At 50.4% G+C, this 20579-nt stretch overlaps 1 protein-coding gene across 1 annotated transcript in view; it reads left to right on the forward strand.

Moving 5' to 3' along the window:
• MDFIC2 (MyoD family inhibitor domain containing 2) overlaps positions 1-19064 on the forward strand; it is a 110413-nt gene extending 91349 nt beyond the window's left edge. Inside the window, exons 3-4 of the mRNA XM_084902099.1 lie at positions 8280-8501; positions 18648-19064. Coding sequence (XP_084758225.1) covers positions 8280-8501; positions 18648-18907 — 482 coding nt within the window. The 3' untranslated portion in view covers positions 18908-19064. The remainder of the gene's footprint in view (positions 1-8279; positions 8502-18647) is intronic.
• Positions 19065-20579: the final 1515 nt, after the last annotated feature.

The raw sequence follows: 20579 nt of genomic DNA on the forward strand, positions 1-20579 counted from the left end.
TGGTGTCTGCAGGACCTCTGCAGAGATGATAGCCCGCCTACATTTACACAGTTGTCATGCCTGACACTCACCTGTCAAGGCCCATGAGCTGGCAGGGAGCCTCCAGTCTGCCAGTGCACTCCTGACACTAAAGCCAGACCCAGCTCAATAAAATATAATAATTCAATTAAATCCCAATATTGCTTTTCTTTTTAAAAATCTCTGTCTAGATGAACATGATAGCTTTATAGTTAAGGGGTATGAACCTGGAGCCAGGCTTCCTTAGTTAAACCCCAGTTTCCCGGCTTGTGGCCTTGGGCATAGTGCTTCACATCTCTGTGCTCTTGTGTCCTCATCCACAAAATGGGGATGACACAAGTGGTACCTCACAGGTAGGGTTCCTGGGAGGACTAAATGACCTAACACATGTCAAGGTCATAAAAGAGTGAGTGAGATGTCTTGGAAATACTGTATATGTCATATATATATAGTCCATATGTTTATGCACATACTAGAGGCCCGGTGCACAAAATTCTTGCAGTTGGGGGGGGTCTCTCAGCCTGGACTGCACCTTCTTGCAGTCCAGGAGCCCTCAGGGGATGTCTGACTGACAGCTTAGGCCTGCCCACACTGGCAGGACATCCTCAGTGCTACTGTGAAGGCAGAAGAGGCTTCTGCCACCACTGCTGCACTCACCAGACTGAACCCGGCTTCTGGCTGAGCAGCACTCCCCCTGTGAAGCACAGTGACCACTAGGTAGCAGCTCCTGTGTTGAGCATCTGCCCCCAGGTGGTCAGTGCATGTCATAGAAACCAGTCATTCTGCTGTAGGGCCGAACCAGCTCTCCATCAACCTCCGAGGGATCCTAGATTGGGAGAGGGCACTGGCCAGGCAGAGGGACCCCACCAGTGCACAATCGGGGCCTGGCAAGGACACAAGAAGGCTCTAGTGCATGTCTGGCTTGTCTCACTCAGTCCCAGTCAGCTGGACCCCAGCAGCAAGCTAATCTACCAGTTGAAGCATCTGCTTCCTGGTGGTCAGTGCATGTCATAGCAAGCAGTTGAGCAGCCGTAGCATACTATTAGCATATTTTGCTTTGATTGGTTGAATGGCCGACTGGACAACCAAACACTTAGCATGTTAGGCTTTTATTATATATGGTAATATATATATATATATATATATATATATATATATATATATATATATATATATAATAGAATCAGAGTGAGTGACATCTTGGAAGTACTGTATATATAATATGTTACATATGATATATATGATATATAAATAATATATTATAATTATAATATATATGTATATCAGATATTTCCATTTTCTTTTGTGACTCAAATACAATTTGTGTTAATAATGGTGGATTTATAGGGGATTTTCTTTTCTTTTGTTATATTCTTCAATTTTACAGATTCAAATGCAAATGTTGCTTTCAAATAAAAATAAGCATCAATGTGTATATTAGTACCATAGAGATAATTTTAGACTCACCAGGGTAACTGGCATATCGAGGGAGGAAGACCCTGGAAGAGTGTGCAAAAACTGGTCCCAGGGAAGATGAGTCAATTGTCAACCATCAGCCAAAATATCCACCTTCCATCGGCCCGTCACTGCAGTCTCCTAACAATTTCTAATGCTTGCTTTCTGCCAGACACTGAGCTAGTGCTGAGGAGTCAAAGCTGAATAGAGCATGCATTTCCTAGGGGAGCTCAGAACAGGGAGGAGGGAAATGCAGCCACAATAACCACCGTACAATAAACTGAAGAGGACCGCAGGAGGTGTCGCCCAGGCCCCAGAGCTCCCACAGGGAGCATTCCTTTCTGTTGGAGTGGTGGGCACTGTGGGGAGCGTCACAGAGGAGGTGACCTCCGAGGGGGGAGTGTTGAACGCGCAATCAGTAGGAGTTGTGGTTCTGAGCAGACATGTAAATTGCCTCCTAATCAAATACCAGCAAGAGCAATCAACCAGGAGTAAGGAAAGTCAAAAGGGACAAAGGAGTTCTACTTCAGAAGAGTATCTTGATCTCAGATCAGAGTGCCTGGTTCCATAAAGCAATTTGTGGATGTGAAGTTTGACGGCCACAGGAATTAGGAGACATAAGTTCAAGTACTAGCTCTGCCCCTTACCAGCTGGGTAATCTTGGGCAAACCACTAAAATGCCTGACCCTCCATTCACTTTCTCATTCATCTAATAGTTATAATAACACTTTGCAAAACTGTTGGGAGCCTAAGATGAGATAATGCAAGTAAGAGACTTTAAGTGACATTAAAATAGTTGGGATGAATAAATTGTCATGGTTTTAACATAATAGAGGATATTTTGAATAATTATAGTTTAGTTTTTAACATTTATATTTAAACACTGATCGTTTAAACATCAACTGTATATGTAACACCAATTCTGCACGAATTCATAACTTGATTGGCTTCATTTATTTTTTCAGAGCCCTAAACGTATTACTAATGCAAGTGCATCAAGCTATAAAAAGAGCTAACCAATTTTTTTCTGAAATAACATGATCTTTATTTCTTAAGACACTTTGTACAAACATTAAACTGAAGATAACTGCATAAAAATGAAATGGAGGCTCATAATTGCAAACTGTTTCCGTGTCCGAAGAAGATTTAACCGCCTCCCAGGACTGAATTGCTCCTGTTACGGCTCTGGGCCGGGCTATAAAAGTATATCACTGAGCCGCCGCCTGTCTGCAGGTGCAGCGCCAGCGGGAGCACAGCTGCGGCCCTTCTTCCGAGAACGAACTGGGCCCAAACCCGCAGCGGCCACCGGACTGAGGGGCCGGGAGTGCGGAGGAAGCGGGGAGGGGCTGTGCTCCTCTTGTCCTTCTTCCTTCCTGCTTCACCCTCTCCACCTGGAGCTCTCACTGCTCCTGTTTCTGGAGAAATAACATATTTTTTCTTCTGTCTTTGTTTAGAGAAGGGGTTTACTCTAGCTAACCTAAAGGCTGAAATGTCCTCTTGTCATCGCTCTGGGTGAGCATTCCGTTTAGCTGTGGCGGGCGGGGCAGTTGTAGCTGCATCGCCACCAGCCTGAGGAAGGCCCGCTATAACCTGGAGCCTTTGAGGCACCTCTTCCCACCAGAGCTGCCCCTGGAACCCGAGGCCAGACGCCCATCCATCGGCTTATTCCTCTCCCCCACCCAAACACAGACTTGATGAACCCAAAGTTGTGTTTTGTCCAGTCGAACTAACAGCATATAGCAATGGAGCACGCATGACTGAGTTATTTCCGTCTATTCTAAAAGGTAGGAATATTTCAGGAAGACTTCATCCCTCAGCTGAGAAAAGGAGCCGCTCAGCTTTGGAGAAAGAGAGGGCGGCGTGTTTGTGAAGACACCTGTCCTCTGGTGCTCGGTCTGGGCAGAGGAGGCCGTACTTGCTACTGTCGTTCTGTCTTTAAGCAGCACCAGTTCTCACTGTACTCACCACCAGATAGTAGTGTTCCAAGCTGAGAAAACGTGGTTCTAGCTCCTTCTAGTAAGTTTCAGCGTGTTCAATGGTATCAACTGCTCTCCTCTATGTCATGTATGTGTATGTGTATGTATTGTGTTATTCCTGCCAAGCTGGGGACAGTACAGTCTACATACCCTGACAATAAAAACAAAAATATCATTTCTCACATTTGTGTGAAGTTGACAACAAAAACCCACGCACCTTTTACCCTCTCCAGTGTCCTTCAATTAACTACTTTTACTAGCTGTACTTATTAGTTAATCAGTTGGTAGCATATTCCTTGAAATGTCATCTTTCTGCTTTGATCTGATTTCAATCACGGATAATTACAGCATTAAATTCTAAACCAAAGAGTAGTGGAGATCCAAGAGAAAATATAATTCAACTTATAGTTCTAAAATTGGCCTATACATTTGAAATACTAACTCACCTTAACATTAAAATCATCCTTTCTTAAAAGCTTATCTAATCAAATTTATACTAGAGGCCAGGTGCACGGGTAAGGTTCCTAGGTCTGGCCAGTGAGCAGGGCCAATCTGCAGGGCAAACAATGGGGTGATTCGGGGGGTGGAGGTGGGGGGCAGCTCCTGCATTGAGTGTCTGTCCCCTGGTGATCAGTGCATGTCATAGCGACCAGTCATTCTACTGGTTGTTCTGTCATCCGGTCGATTTGCATATTAGGGTTTTATTATATAGGATGGGCTTTTGGAATTCACCATTCACAAGAAAATTATAATAAAAAGTTACCTCTTCTATTTTTAAGCCTTACTGGAAGATATGTTTATTGATTTATAGAGAGGGGAAGGGAGAGAATGAGAGAGAGAGGAACATCAATGTGAGAAACATTGATTGGTTGCCTCCTGTATGCTCCCTTACCAGGAATCAAACCCGAAACCTTTTGTTGCAAGGCGTGACACCCCCACTCACTGAGCCACACCTACCAGGGCTTACCTTTTCTGTAGACATTTTGGCAATACATTTGGTATGTTAATTGAGAATAAGAGAATGGGAAAATATTCAGGTAAAAATGAGCTTTTAACATGTTGTGTGTGTGCATGGTGGGTGTGCTTTGTTTTGCTTTTTTAACTGAGTAATCTAACCAGAAGACTATTGCTGAAGGCATCGTTTTGACTGCAGTGCAGGTGTCATAGGGAGGGTTTCAGTGACTGCTGGCACAGTCCAGATCTGAGAGCACAGATCCTTAGACCTGAGGGGTAGTTTGGGGAATGAAAAAGAAGAGATGGACTGGTGAGATATTTAGAAGGAAAGATACATAAGACTTTGTAAAGAGCTGAATGGAGGGATGGGGCAAACCAAAGAGTATTTTTAAGCTTAGGAAACTGGAGCTACTCAATTTGGGGAAAGAACAAGGGACTTGGTAGAAAGAGACATAAGAATTGCAAGGGTTTACCTGGTAAGTTACATGAAATACCCACAGCCATTACAAGCGGGGCTGCAGGCTGTGATGACTGTGGCCTCCTGCGCACCACGCCTGTGGGAACTCCGGGTTCTCAGCACCAACCACGGGCCAGCGCACAGTTGTGCTCGCGTGGGGCCTGGCCGACCGACTGATAGAGGTTTGGGGTCAACTTTACAAAGAAAACAAAGCTGTGAGTTTGAACAAGTAACAAGGATAGGGTGCAAAGAAAGAAACTAAGGAGACCAAGTCTTGAGAAATAAATATATTGAAGAGCTGGGAGTGGTGGTGGGGAACAACTAACAACAGAGACAAGGTTAGATAAAAAAAAAAATTAAACCAAAACAGAGAGAAAGGAAGAGAAGGGACAGATGAACAAGAACAGAATGAGAGGAGCAGGGAGGAGAGATGCGGCTTATTATTAATGTGACTGTGTGTATAGATATACACCCAGTGAACAGGTGGATGCAAAAATTAAAAAGTCACATTTAGTGGACAAAAATAAAAAGGATTAAAGTGTTTCCTTAATAACTGAAAGTAAATAAATGAATCGTTCCTGTCACATTGATTCATCTATTGCATGTGGCAGCTCAATAAATGTTAATTGAATTAAATTAATAGCATTTGCTCAATGGTAATAAAAAATTAATTAACTGTCTGTCTTTTCTGATATTTAAGTGCATGCCCATTGGTTCTGAAATTGCTTCTAGCCCAAACATAAATTTTCTATTTTACTGACTTAAGATACACTTACTTTTTTTCCCTGAGGAACACAGTTGAGCTTCTAATTTTTGCCCTAACATTGGTGTTTTTTTCTGTTGAGAAAAATTATTTTTCCTACATTAATGTCAAGATCTATCTATAACATCCCAAATATAGTTTCACATGTTACTTATTTAATTCCAAAATAGTTTCTCTGCAGAGATGTGATACCATTTTGATGTGATTCTCCTTTTAGCTTATGCTACTTTGTAATACTTTGTTACAATGTCAAATACCAGCATGAAAGATGCAGTCTGGGGAAACACTGTTAGCGTTGCCTCTATAAGACAGAAGATGTCATTTACATTCACCCAGAAACTGCTTCCTTCAGATGTCAGATTCCGGGCTGAACAGACTGGGGTGTGTGTCAGATGACTTTCCAATGAGCAACAGATAGTTCCCACGAGGAAATTAAAAAAAATAATAAAAATATAAACAGAGATATAGGATTAAAATAACTTTATGAATGGCAGTTTAAGTTCTCCATAAAATTCTCTCAGTACAAGCCCAGTACCTCCAAATGGTTGCTGTACTTAAAATTGTCACAAAATTAAAAAGAGAATCCTGTACCACTTGGCTATGTACCGTCTTCTCTGTATGTTCTTATATTTCAGTAACCTCTATCCAATTTTTTTGTTGTTGTTACTGAATTACTTTGTGCGAAGGCAATTTGAATTCCATGCAGCCTGACTGTGTGGATCATTTGAGCTGATTGTTAATTGCACCTGTAAGCACGGGGCTGCTGCACTCTCCATATTAGCAAGTTCCGTACCATCAGCTCTTTCTGAGCGGCCCCTGCGCCTTGCAAAGCCGCTGTGCCCGACCGGCAGGACCCTGTGTGCCAGAGGCACCTGGTGTGGCTAAGGCTGTTCCGGGAGAGGCGTGTCAGTAGGCTGTCTGGCGGGCTTCATTTTGGGTCGGGACACGTCACTGGACTCGGGGTGGGTGAGGAGGGTTTTGCTGACGTGCAGTCTTTACAGCCAGGAAGCGAGACAAAAGCTACAGACAAATCAGAGCAAAGCTTTTGGAACCCAGCAGGCCTGGGTTGAAATCCCACTTCCACCATTTGCTAAGGAAGATTCTTCAGGCAACTTATAAACTATCTGAGCCTCAGTTACACTCATTTGCCGTTAGCTGGAGACACCAATTCATACTTTTCTCTCCGTTCAGAGAGGCTGGCAGTATCGACCTCTTAGCGTTTTTGTTAAGTAAGGTGTACAGAGGGAGGCAAAAGTAGGTTTATGGTTGTTCATATAGAAAATGCTATAGTAAGTGATAAGTAATAATACAAGAATAAACTTTCACATGCTTACAACTGTAAACCTATTTTTGCCCCATTCTTCGTAAGTGATTTGGCTTGTGGCCTGGGTGCTTTGCCCCCAGGAAATATTTGGAAATATCTAGAGACTTTTTTTCGTCACAACCTAGGGTGGTGTGTCCGCTGGCATCGAGCAGGGAGAGGACAGGGATGCTGCCAAACTTCCTGCAGTCCCCCGTCATGAACAGGGATCTGGCCCCAAATAGCACGTGTTCTAAGAGCCCTGAGAACTGGTGTACAGGCTATGTTTGTGATACAGGCTGGTTACTGGGCACTTTGGTACCCAAGAGAAAAAAATTATTTCTAAGAGCAGCATCCTTATATCATTAATTTGGTGGATCTCTCTTGGGTTATAGGAAGCCAAGAGGTTCTCAGTCTGTTGAGCTAATTCTATCTCTTCAATATTTCATTAATTACTATCAACAATAGTTGTTTTTCCTGAACACTTATTTCTGCCAATCCTTTTTAGGATGAATCAAACTGCCACTAAGAGCTATAAAGCCAGCAGCATAAGGGTTGCGAATAAAAATTAAATATTGTTGAAAGCCAACGCTATCGGGAGGATGAGAAGGAAATAAAATGGCCTAAGACAATTGTGTGTGCTGTACTGTTAGCTCCCCTTCTGTTACAAGACCCTGGAGAGCGACCGGTCATGAGTGGTTTCTGAACATCACTCACGCACACAGCAGTGGCGTGTTCTCTCCCCGTCTCCACTCTCAAACGCAAAGGGCCCCTGAGGCAGGGAGTCTCAAATGTGCCTGCATGTTGGAATCAACTGAGGAGCTTCAAAAATCCCCAGGGACTGCGATCTGATCTGTTGGGTGGAGTGAAGAGAAGTGGTGGCCTGAGCTTTAAAAAATGCCAAATTTTAAAAGGGTTCCCCGTGTGAATTGTGCTCTGAAGACTAATACTTTTATAATATTGCACTCTTTTATTCTTACTTGTATTTTCATACAAAATTTTCTGCTCCAAAATGCTTCATTCTTTTTTATTGTTTGTTTTGTTTTTTAAAAAATGTTCAGCTACAGTTTATATTCAGTGTATAGCGTAATGGTTAAACACTCATGTACGTATTGTACAGAGTGGTCCCCTCCCACCAGTAACTCCAGCGCCAACCTGGCGTCATAGGTAGTTGTTAATTATTGACTATATTTACAACCCTGTGACTATTTTATAACTACCAGTTGTTTTTAAAAAGACTTTTTTTCTTAGAGAAGTCTAGAATGTGAAATTTTCTGCAAATGTCCATTCTTAGGATCACTAAATTGTATCTGCTATAGTGAGCTTGTGTGTGTGTGTTTTTCTTTTTTTATCTAGATATGCAACTCACAAATGACAAACATGCAGAAGAGAAACCCATTAACGCTATCGTTATCAATTCAGTATCGGAGTTCAGCATCACAGATGGGCCAGCCAAGGAAACTTCCACCGAGAAAAAGCTGTCAGGATCCACCCCATCACTGTCCTCCCTTGAAGAATGTCAAACGAGATTTTCTTACCTCCAAACCGATACGTCAGCTCATCAGAGAGACACTGATGGTATGTTTCTCAGAACCACCATCTCTAAATAAAGCTCCCAGCCCCCAGCCCTGTGCACGCATCACATGTGCTGTTAGGGGGGATGCTGCATGAATATTAAACAGGACGGCTTTCACTTGAGAGCCCTGGTGAGTGACACATGTCAAGGTCACTTTGCAATGATGAGGTGCTTGGCAGATGGGTTGCTCTCAAGGCTGGGAGTCAGAGGCAGGCTGCTGTGGAAGCAGTGGGGTGAGGTGCACTCGTTTTTGCTGTGGTGAAGAAAAGGGCACACTTTCTTTCCTCAGATCTGGGACTGCTGAGGTGGGGAGGAGAAGGCAGGGTGGAGTGGCATTGACATGCTGGGACAGTATAAACGTAGGCTGCATAGAATACCGAGATGCTTACAGCAGCAACTTGCATAAAAGGGTTGGTTCCTCTAGGCCAGTGTTTCCCAACCTTCTCTCATGATGAGAATCACCTGGTGGAGTTGTTAAAACACAGATTCCTGAATCCCAACTAAGAAGTGCTAAACTAGAATTTTTGAGAACATATAGGTAAAATTGCATACCTAACTTAGTGCTCTGTATATAACATCTGTGTTAGAGCACTAGTTAAGTATACAATTTTACCTATATGTTCCCAAAAATTCTAGTTTAGCACTTCTTAGTTGGGATTCAGGAATCTGTGTTTTAACAACTCCACCAGGTGATTCTCATCATGAGAGAAGGTTGGGAAACACTGCTCTAGGCAATATCACTTCCCAAGCATGCTGATCAGTGCAAACCTACATCACACTGTCCCTGCACGTGACAAAGTACGTTCCGTCCGTAAAGCCTGTTTCCAGCTGATTTGGAGCTAAATGGTCAGGATAGTCAAGTTCAAAGTCACGGACAACACCAAGAACTGCACTCAGGGTAACCGTGCAGTGGCCTTTACGGAAGACATAAGCCATTTAAGAACGTTGTGTTTAGAGAAAGCTAGAAGGAGTTTCTCAAAGGAAAATTCAAACGGTATAGTTTCTGGTCTGTAAATTCATATTTACTTTTTACAAATAAGAAAAAAAAATTTAAAACAAAGTCTGTGTAAGAGGAACTTGGAATCACATCAGTTTAACTCCTGGCTCTGAAATCGTTACCTGCAAAACTGTTTGTCTGTCTGTTGCCAACTCTGAAGCTCAGCCTCTGGTGACACAGTGGGCCGGCAGCAGCCCGCAGAGCTCTGAATGTGACCTGACGGACATGTGTGCAGCAGCCGGTGCAGAGCCGTCACACCATAGGTTCCGGGTGTGCTTTTATGATGATGGCAGTTTTAGAAAATAGGGAGGAGAAGATCCTAACATGTCATATAGGTGGTGTCTTGTACAAACGTTGTCATGGATGCTTTAGAGCAGAAGCCACAGACCCAGCTGCCTGGTCAGCAGGAGACGCTGGAATGCTGGTGTAAACTGGAAGGAGGTGACCAGAGGGCGAGGCAAGGGAGGGGGAGGAAGAGGGAGAGGCACAGCGCCCACTAGTGTCTGGGAACCTGTTCCCTTACCAACCCCCACACAGCCCAGCAGCTCAGGCCCACGTTGGCCTGCGACTGCCAGGTCATGACCTCAAGTCCAAGATGATGCCCAAGTTTCTGGCTTTTTCAGTTTGATGCCAAGCAGGAAAACAGGCCATGCAGCAGAGGCCTCTGCATTTTGTCAGCTCATGTCAGGGACGCCAGGGTCTTCCTTGTAAAGGTCCTGGCCATGTGACCCCAGAATTGGAACCCGCCCTGGAGTTCAGGCACACCGGGCAGCACGGCAGGCCTCTCTGTGCACAGCAGGGGCGGGAGAAGGAGCAGCCGTAAGGTGCGGCACACCCCATTCTCAGGCCAGAGGACTGCTGCACTGGAGCAGCCGCCATGCGGAGCATCCCGCGTCCTCCTCCTTTAAGAGCTGACGGGAGCCGTGGGCATCACTGGGCGGCTTCTGCAGGCCCGGGCGCAGGCCAGTGACCAGGCTGACTGCTTGCCCAGCCCTCCTGCCCTCCCTCCCACAGTGGCAGCCCGCCCCCTCGGAGAGAGACGTGGGACCTGGGGGGAGAGTGCAGGAAGCCAGGCCAAGGCCACAGTCAGGGACCCAACCGCACTCCGTTACCTGAGGGACACGCTCAGGGACCGAACCACACTCCGTTACCTGAGGGACACGCTTAGGGACCGAACCACACTCCGTTACCTGAGGGACACGCTCGGGGGAGGCAGAGCTAAGTCGGACGCTTCACGGTGGAGAATTTCGTGGTGATTAATTTAGGGGCAGCGGTGGGAGCGGGTCACTCGCACGGAGATGAATGCAGGAGCCGCTTCCAGAGCCAGCGGGGACAGAGGGGAGGGGTCACGCCCACCCCCGTGCCACGTGCGGTCCATTTCTTTTCACACGCATGGTGAGGGCGGGACTGTGCTTAACTGCTGATGTCCATTATTTACACACACAGCCGTCCTCTAAACAGCACGCACAGCCTCCCACGTGCGGGTCCCGGTGCACCATGGGGTTTCACAGCGTTCCAGGGAGGCCCCGCGGTCCCTCCGGGTACCGGGGAGAAGGCCCGGGCCCCGCCCGCCTCCGCAGTGTTTCTCCGTTCTGATTGCAGAAGCATCCCCGCGGGTACGAAAAGCAGGGAGGCTGTGGTGTGAGAACACAGGCTCCCGAAAGGAACCCTGGGAGCACACCTAATTGGTGTATAATTTTGAATCTGCGATGTCTCATCCAGGTGGAAGAGGAGATCATAAATACAAGATACCTCCCAAGAACAGTCTTAATTACACCATGGGCTACTGAGCAAAATGATTACATTTCCTCCCCAGCAAATTTCATACAATTAAATGCAGTAGTGTCACCTTATAAAGTGTTTCAATTTTATAATTATTTCAGTTCATTTGCTCAGAGAAAAAAAAACACACAAGCACAAATTTACTAAGTATCACCCAAATCCAGTCATTCCGGCTCCAGAGAACTGACTGGATGTTAGCTGTGCTTGTCTGAACCTAAATGGATCCTGACATGTTTAAGGAGCTGCCGGCATGGATGACGGCGGGGTGATCCCGGCTGGAAGGAGCACTCAGTCGTACTTACTCACATTCCGCAGCGCAGACTTTTTACACACGCCTGCGTGCGGGGAGTGGGAACCAGTGTGTGCACTTTCTGACCGAGACCTTCCAGTGACCGCCCAGAGCCGCCGCGAGCGAGCTTCGTGGCTCGGCCAGATTCCCCCCGCATGGCCCCTGTGGCTCCCAGGCCCGCTCTCCGGACCTGAGCGGGCTCCGCGGGCCTGCTCTCCGCCTCTGTTTGGGGAGAAGAAGGGTGATTGCTCTTTTTCTGGGGTCACTCCTGGAAGAACCATCATCTTGCTTTTTTGGATGATGATTCTCAAAGCAGCAGGGGGCAGCTCCTGGGGTTGTTACCAGCAGGCCCGCTCCTGCCACCCCATCCCCAACCCTCATCCCAGCACCAGGGGAGGCCCAGAAAAAGGGTAGGGGGCAGGGGGCAGGGGTAGACCTCAAGGGGGCAGGGAGTAGGAGGAGGTCCCAGGGGGCAGGGGGCAGGGGATGCCCCAGGAACCAGAGGGCATGGGGAGGTCCCAGGGGTTAGGGGTCAGGGCTGGCCCCAGGGCCAGGCTGGAAGCTGGAGGGTTCTCAGGGAGGACAGGGTGTGACCATGAAACCAGCATTTGTGGAAACTCCTTGTAGTGGCACCTTTTCCACTGTGATCACATGTGACTCTTTGTAACAAGGACCCCCACACCACCACCACCACCACCACCTTAGTCGGCTGCACCTGTGGAACCCACATCCATCCTCCGTCATCAGGGTGCCCCAGCCTCCGGTCCTGCAGGCGCCTGGGGTGGGAAAGGAAAGTCACCAGCTCAGGGCTTCTGTTCTGGCCGGTTGCTCAGAGAGAGTGCCAGCATTGCCATGCGGCCTGCTGCTCTTGGATTAACCTTAAAGCTTTTAACCCATTTAGAAGGTAAAGAGTGGGGACGGGAGGTGGGCAGCAGACAGCAGTGACTGGAACCTCTGCCAGATGGCAGGGCTCAGCCAGGGAGGAAATTCACAGAGGATGCCAGGGAGGGCGCAGGAGAGGTAGACTGCCAAGTACAGGACCAGGGAGCACCCAGCAGTTGGCAGCAGCACGAAGGCTCTGCCATCTCCTCCGCTCCAGGCTGGAACCTAACCATCCCTCCCTGCGGGCACCTAACCATCCCTCCCCACCATCACCTCACCATCCCTCCCCACCTGCGCCTCACCATCCCTCCCTGTGGGCACCTAACCATCCCTCCCCACCATCATCTAACCATCCCTCCCCACCATCACCTAACCATCCCTCCCCACCATCACCTCACCATCCCTCCCCACCATCACCTAACCATCCCTCCCCACCATCACCTCACCATCCCTCCCCACCTGCACCTAACAATCCCTCCCCACCTGCACCTAACCATCCCTCCCCACCATCACCTAACCATCCCTCCCCACCATCACCTAACCATCCCTCCCCACCATCACCTAACCATCCCTCCCCACCATCACCTAACCATCCCTCCCCACCATCACCTAACCATCCCTCCCCACCTGCACCTAACCATCCCTCCCCACCATCACCTAACCATCCCTCCCCACCATCACCTAACCATCCCTCCCCACCTGCACCTAACAATCCCTCCCCACCATCACCTAACAATCCCTCCCCACCATCACCTAACCATCCCTCCCCACCAGCACCTAACAATCCCTCCCCACCATCACCTAACCATCCCCACCATCACCTAACCATCCCTCCCCACCATCACCTAACCATCCCTCCCCACCATCACCTAACCATCCCTCCCCACCTGCACCTAACCATCCCTCCCCACCAGCACCTAACCATCCCTCCCCACCTGCACCTAACCATCCCTCCCCACCTGCACCTAACCATCCCCACCATCACCTAACCATCCCTCCCCACCATCACCTAACCATCCCTCCCCACCTGCACCTAACCATCCCTCCCCACCAGCACCTAACCATCCCTCCCCACCATCACCTAACCATCCCTCCCCACCATCACCTAACCATCCCTCCCCACCATCACCTAACCATCCCTCCCCACCATCACCTAACCATCCCTCCCCACCAGCACCTAACCATCCCTCCCCACCATCACCTAACCATCCCTCCCCACCTGCACCTAACCATCCCTCCCCACCTGCACCTAACCATCCCTCCCCACCATCACCTAACCATCCCCACCATCACCTAACCATCCCTCCCCACCTGCACCTAACCATCCCTCCCCACCATCACCTAACCATCCCCACCATCACCTAACCATCCCTCCCCACCTGCACCTAACCATCCCTCCCCACCATCACCTAACCATCCCTCCCCACCATCACCTAACCATCCCTCCCCACCTGCACCTAACCATCCCTCCCCACCATCACCTAACCATCCCTCCCCACCATCACCTAACCATCCCCACCATCACCTAACAATCCCTCCCCACCATCACCTAACCATCCCTCCCCACCATCACCTAACCCTCCCTCCCCACCATCACCTAACCATCCCTCCCCACCAGCACCTAACCATCCCTCCCCACCTGCACCTAACCATCCCTCCCCACCTGCACCTAACCATCCCTCCCCACCATCACCTAACCATCCCTCCCCACCATCACCTAACCATCCCTCCCCACCAGCACCTAACCATCCCTCCCCACCTGCACCTAACCATCCCTCCCCACCTGCACCTAACCATCCCTCCCCACCTGCACCTAACCATCCCTCCCCACCATCACCTAACCATCCCTCCCCACCATCACCTAACCATCCCTCCCCACCTGCACCTAACCATCCCTCCCCACCATCACCTAACCATCCCTCCCCACCATCACCTAACCATCCCTCCCCACCATCACCTAACCATCCCTCCCCACCAGCACCTAACCATCCCTCCCCACCTGCACCTAACCATCCCTCCCCACCATCACCTAACCATCCCTCCCCACCATCACCTAACCATCCCTCCCCACCATCACCTAACCATCCCTCCCCACCTGCACCTAACCATCCCTCCCCACCATCACCTAACCATCCCTCCCCCTCTGCACCTAACCATCCCTCCCCACCATCACCTAACCATCCCCACCATCACCTAACCATCCCTCCCCACCAGCACCTAACCATCCCTCCTCACCATCACCTAACCATCCCTCCCCCTCTGCACCTAACCATCCCTCCCCACCATCACCTAACCATCCCCACCATCACCTAACCATCCCTCCCCACCTGCACCTAACCATCCCTCCCCACCATCACCTAACCATCCCTCCCCACCATCACCTAACCATCCCTCCCCACCTGCACCTAACCATCCCTCCCCACCATCACCTAACCATCCCCACCATCACCTAACCATCCCTCCCCACCATCACCTAACCATCCCTCCCCACCTGCACCTAACCATCCCTCCCCACCTGCACCTAACAATCCCTCCCCACCATCACCTAACCATCCCTCCCCACCATCACCTCACCATCCCTCCCCACCATCACCTAACCATCCCTCCCCACCATCACCTAACCATCCCTCCCCACCTGCACCTAACCATCCCTCCCCACCATCACCTAACCATCCCTCCCCACCATCACCTCACCATCCCTCCCCACCATCACCTAACCATCCCTCCCCACCATCACCTAACCATCCCTCCCCACCATCACCTCACCATCCCTCCCCACCATCACCTAACCATCCCTCCCCACCATCACCTAACCATCCCTCCCCACCATCACCTAACCATCCCTCCCCACCTGCACCTAACCATCCCTCCCCACCATCACCTAACCATCCCTCCCCACCATCACCTAACCATCCCTCCCCACCATCACCTAACCATCCCTCCCCACCTGCACCTAACCATCCCTCCCTGCTGGGAGGGCTGCTTCAGCCCCAGAGAAGGTGTCATGGCTGGAACTGGGGAGCTCCCACCCTGCTGAGGCACTCAGTATGCCCCCCCCACACACCCCTACCCCCGCCCCATGGATGCCTTTCCCTTACTGTCCCTCAGCCTGGCAGCAGGAGCACGGCTTGCTTGTGGGTGGGTTCGAGGCGGGAGAAGCTCCTGAGGAGCTGACTGTTTACATCACTCTGTGTCAGGTGCTGTGAAGGAGAAACAGGTGCCAGGAGCCGCAGCCAGGTTGCGGCACAGGGAAGTCACAGGCCGGTCACAGGCCGGAGCCTCCAGGCTGATGGGTTAGGTCAGGTTGGGAGGGGCGAGGACACAGGCCCCCAGGTAGGGGCACCCCAGGCCTGGAAGTCAGCCGGAGGGGAGGGCGGGGAGCGGGACAGGAGGAGAGCAGGTCCAACTGAGGCAGGGCAATGGAGGCGTCCGCCCAGCTGGCAGCAGGCCCGGGGCTCCGAGAGGGTGACTGTCCTCCTTTATGGCTGAGCTTGTCCTAGTTGCTGGGGAGTCAGAGGGCCCAGGGGGAGCAGGGGCCTCGGTAGGAGGCTGGGCTGAGGATGAGATGAAGGCTGAGGCAGCCAGAACTAAGGATGTGGACAGAGCCTTATGGGCTTCAAATAAAAGTCTGAGACAGAATCAGAGGGACTGGATGGAGAACCGCGGGGAGCCTGTGAGAGGAAGAGGGAAATGGCAGAGCCTGTAGGCTCCTTGTGACTGTCTGTGTGTGGGCGCCGAGCCCGCGGTGCTGGGGGCGGCCGGTGCGTGGCCTTGGCGGGCAGGTGCGATGTTCCGAAGGCCCGGTGTGAGGCGGGAGGCTGGCGGGCCATCTCGGCCTCCAGGGCTGCTAAGAGGGGTGGCCTCAGGGACTGGGACTCAGACTGCCACGCTGACTGAGCACAGAGGCCACGGAGTGGTGCGGCAGAGAAAACACCACGGAAGGGAGCCTGGCCTGGTCCCAGCAGCCGCGGCCAGTGCTCCCAGGCCGCCCGCCCCTCCTGTGCGAAGGGACCACGCAGCCAGCGTGCGCTGCCCTGCAGAATGGGGTCAGAGGGCGTGGGGAAAAGTGTGAGCACACTTGGAAGTTGGGGAAGATCTGTTTCCAATTCATTAACGTTGCCACGTTTTCTGTTAAAGGCTCTGCCTTTTATAGTCAAATAAAAAGGACTGAGAACCAACTCGCTCTATTCTCAAGTGCAAAGTCGAAGGGAGAGGAAAGAAATGCTAATTTGGCCCAAGAGGTGGGTGGAAACGTCTTTTTTTTTTTTTTTTTTTTTTTTTTTTTTTTTTTTTTTTTTTAATAAAATGGACGGCAGACGTCAGGAGCAGGCCTCTGGCACCTGCCAACTCGCAGAGACCTGGCACCGGACCTGAGCCCGCGGCTCTGTGCCCGCAGGAACGGTTAGGTCACTGCACAGACAAGTCCCTGTCCTTTCCCAGGACACGAGCCCCCTGCACCCGCCCCCTCACCTCCAAACTACCCCGAGACTCCTCCACAAAGGACAGGGCGCAGGGGTCGCTGTCACTGGTCATGCCCCGAGGACATCTCGTGTGCCTCCGCCTGCCGGGTCGGGGCGGTTGCTGGGTTTTTCCTGGGGGCGCCTCCTCTGTGCGGTGCTGCCGCAGCAGCAGGCTTGGTGTTGGTGACACTGGAAAGGTTTTAAGCCCAGATCTTTGACCACCAACACGCCCTGGACAGAAATGCATACGCAAAACAGTCTGCACTGTGCTCACTCCTGAGTTTTTGTGGGTGCTTTGCAGTGACTTAGGAGGCATGGGTGAGGTGATCACACGTTAGAAACCAGCTCTCGGTGAATAAAACTGCACCCTCCGGCAGAGAGAACGTCCTGTAAGGTGTGAGGGAGCGCTGCCTGCACCCACGCCTGGCGGGTAAGCTGCCACGGAGCCCGGGTGGCCTCCACCGCTGTGTCTTGGGGAAGGGGGCCGGGCCAGGAGGCAGGGGCCAGGAGGAAGGCGCTGTCCATGTCCACCCAGGCAGGACTCACGTCGGACACAGTGTCTTGTAAAAGAAATTAAAGCATTTGCTCCTTTGTGGAAAGGTTCCCATGCTCTTTCTTCTCTCTTGAGGATTAACAGTCCAGGGAAGATGAAAGGGAACATTTCCTGGGAAGCTTGTTGAGGCTGAGTGAGGGGCTCAGGGCCGCACTGCTGGCCGGTGGCCGGACAGCACGCCTCCCTCTGGCTGCCGTCTCTGCCAAGGAAAGTCCGAAAGGCAAAGCCATTCTCTCTTCTGGGGAAGCCCTTCCCTGCACCCCCCAGCTATTTCCGGGCGCTGATCTCAGTCACAGGCCATCCATGCCAACACTTAGGTAGATTTCTACAAAACACTCCCATGTTTTGGGGAAATTTCTAACTAAAATGAAACGTTATAATTTTAACAAGAGAACTGCTACATCTTCTAACTAATTCCCTTTATGAAAACCAAAAATATAATAACTTATAACCCATCACAGCTGTTTGGCTAGAATTGCCAATTACCTTCAAGGCCTTAGAGATACTTTTCAGGTTTTTACAAGTCTGCATAGTAAATCTTTAGACCAATTTTCTTAAAAGGAATTGATCAGATTTATACCGTTTTAGGAATATAATGACGTATTCTTCTAATCAAGGTTTTATAGAACTGAAGGAAAACTAGAGACAAGGATTAAACAGAGAATACAATAAAATAAAACTATGGTTAGTTAAAAGTTACTGACATTCGGTTTTGAAAGGTGCTTTTCGCTTGGATTTGAATACAGGTGTGGAGAGTGCATGGGAATCCACATCAAACAAATAAGAAAGCCTTGTGACCAAATCCAAGAAGTTTGTAGTCTTTCCCTGTCCCAGCCCTAACTGCTCCTGAACCATCCCTGCTCCGAGGACCTGCTGGTCTCCAGACAGCTGTGTGGCTCCCAGCAGCTCCGCATGCCCAGTGAACAGAGAAGGTTAGAGGTGGCAGGGCTCTAAATGAGCCGATTGTGTGGGATCAATAGGAAACGCTCAGGAAGCCAATAAGCCATCATTAATGAGAAGGAGCCTGGGGGGGGGGGGGGGCTCAGACAGCACGGAGCACGGGGCCCGCCGGCCCGCCGCCGCGGACAGGAGCTGAGAAGGGCGGTGAGCTGCCACGGCCATGGCCACACCAGCCCTCCACGCCGCCCCACGCCCCTGCTCACTGTCTTCTCCTCCTTTACACAGAGGAGTGCGCCTCCCTCATCCTCACCTGCCTCTTCTGCCAGTTCTGGGACTGCCTCCTGATGCTCCCGGACACGTGTGAGACGGTGTGCACCAACGTGTGCTGCCCCTCCTACCGCTACCACCACACCTCGGACGAAGGCAACTCCCGGAACGACTGCAACTGCAACTGTGACATGGACTGCAGCCTGTTTGAGTCCTGCCACGAGACCGGCGAGTGCCTGGAGCTGGCCATGGAGATTTCAGAGATCTGCTACCGCTAGCCGGAGGGCCTGCCCTCGGAGCCTGGGGAAGTCAGCAGTGTCCCGCAAAGATCTTCTTCCAAATTCCACACCCGCATGGCTCGCTGAAGACTAAGATGCTGATCACAGGCGATGAGCACGGCCTACGTCCCTCCTCCACGCCCTGGGCAAGAGATGTGTCCCAGCCACACAGCATGCTGACCGCCGTGCTCGTGTGCTCGCTGCTTGCTCCATGAATGTGACTTCATTCACAGACTCGGGACAAATTAGTGCATTCTTTACCATTGACACATATTAGCTCATCTTTCTAATGGACTCATGCATAAACATTATGCATTGTTGGTTATTATTAATAATGTATTGCATAACATCATTTTGTAATTAAAAATTTATTTATACGATCTCTTAAAATTCACTTATCTGTACAGTTTAGGTAGGAAAGGGAATTAAATAAATTAGAAACCATGTCCCCGTAATTACAGCAGATGTCTGGAAGCACCTCCAGTGGATTTCGAACATGATGTCCTCGGAGGGAGCCGGTGGCTCTAGCCCGTGTTACTCCATGTCCAAGCTGTGGCCTCGCCAGTGACGCGTGTTCTTAACTGGCTGTGGAAAGGCCCTTCTTTATGCAGTGAGTGGAAATGGGAATTCTGTGCAAGTTTCAAGAAAATGGCCCGGATCATCGATTCCTCGTTTCCTCCTTTCTGTTTGTCAGGTCCCACAGGCAACGGGACATTAAAACAGAATCAGCTCGCTTTGCTGACCCATTTGCGCAGGTGCCGAGGGGCTGACTACCTGGAGGCCCGCTCAGCACGATTTCCCAAATCAGCAAGTGCTTTCAAAATCATCGTGTTCTCTCCTGATGAAGTTTGAGGTAATAAAGAATTACGCTGAGCGCCTCCACACACTTACAGATTTCCAGAGGATTTGTGTGGCCCCTGCTGGTGTGGCTCAGGGTCGCGCTGCCCTGCAAGGTTCCAGCTGGACTCCCGGCTGCACCTGCCCGGGTCCCGGGTGGGGTGTGCCGGAGGCAGCTCTTCCTGTGCTCTCACATCCCTGTTTCCTTCTCGCCCGCTCCCTGCCTCTCTCTCTAAAATATCGATTACATTTTTTAAAAGAGATTTTATGTAAATTAGAATGTACTTTTCAAATCAACCAGATTATTTTCGGGGGAAACACATCTAGGCTGAAGTTACACTGGACTCGTTCTGTCTCCTGCAGGCATGGCATGGCTCATTGCTGTGTTCTTATGTATTCCGGGGAGATGCTGCACTGTACTTATTGGATATAAAAAGCACAACGTATCAATAACCAAGCGGAGACGGCAACAGTGAGGTGGAGAGGCAGGGAATTTACTGCAATCCAGGCAAACAGCAAAAACTTCAAAGGACCTGCTTTTGCTTGACTAGGTAATTTCAAGCAAAAGTTACATTTATCCGGTTTCTGTAGTAAACTGACACATTTTTCTACTCAGCAGTAAATTCCTCCAAACACTGAAAACTCCTCCTGGGCCGCCTCGGGAAAGGGGCCGCTGGCTCCGTCTGGCTCCGGCGCCCGCGGGCCCTGCTGCCCGGCTGTGCTCACCCGGCCTGGCGGCCTCAGCCCCGCGGCCAGGGCTGCTGTCAGAGCGGAAAGGGCTCCACTCTGGGTGCACAGGACACAGGACGCGCAGGTCAGTGTGGGGGAGGAGTAG

Source organism: Pipistrellus hanaki (genome assembly GCF_964339955.1).
Source record: "Pipistrellus hanaki genome assembly, chromosome: 13".
Classification (NCBI taxonomy): domain Eukaryota; kingdom Metazoa; phylum Chordata; class Mammalia; order Chiroptera; family Vespertilionidae; genus Pipistrellus; species Pipistrellus hanaki.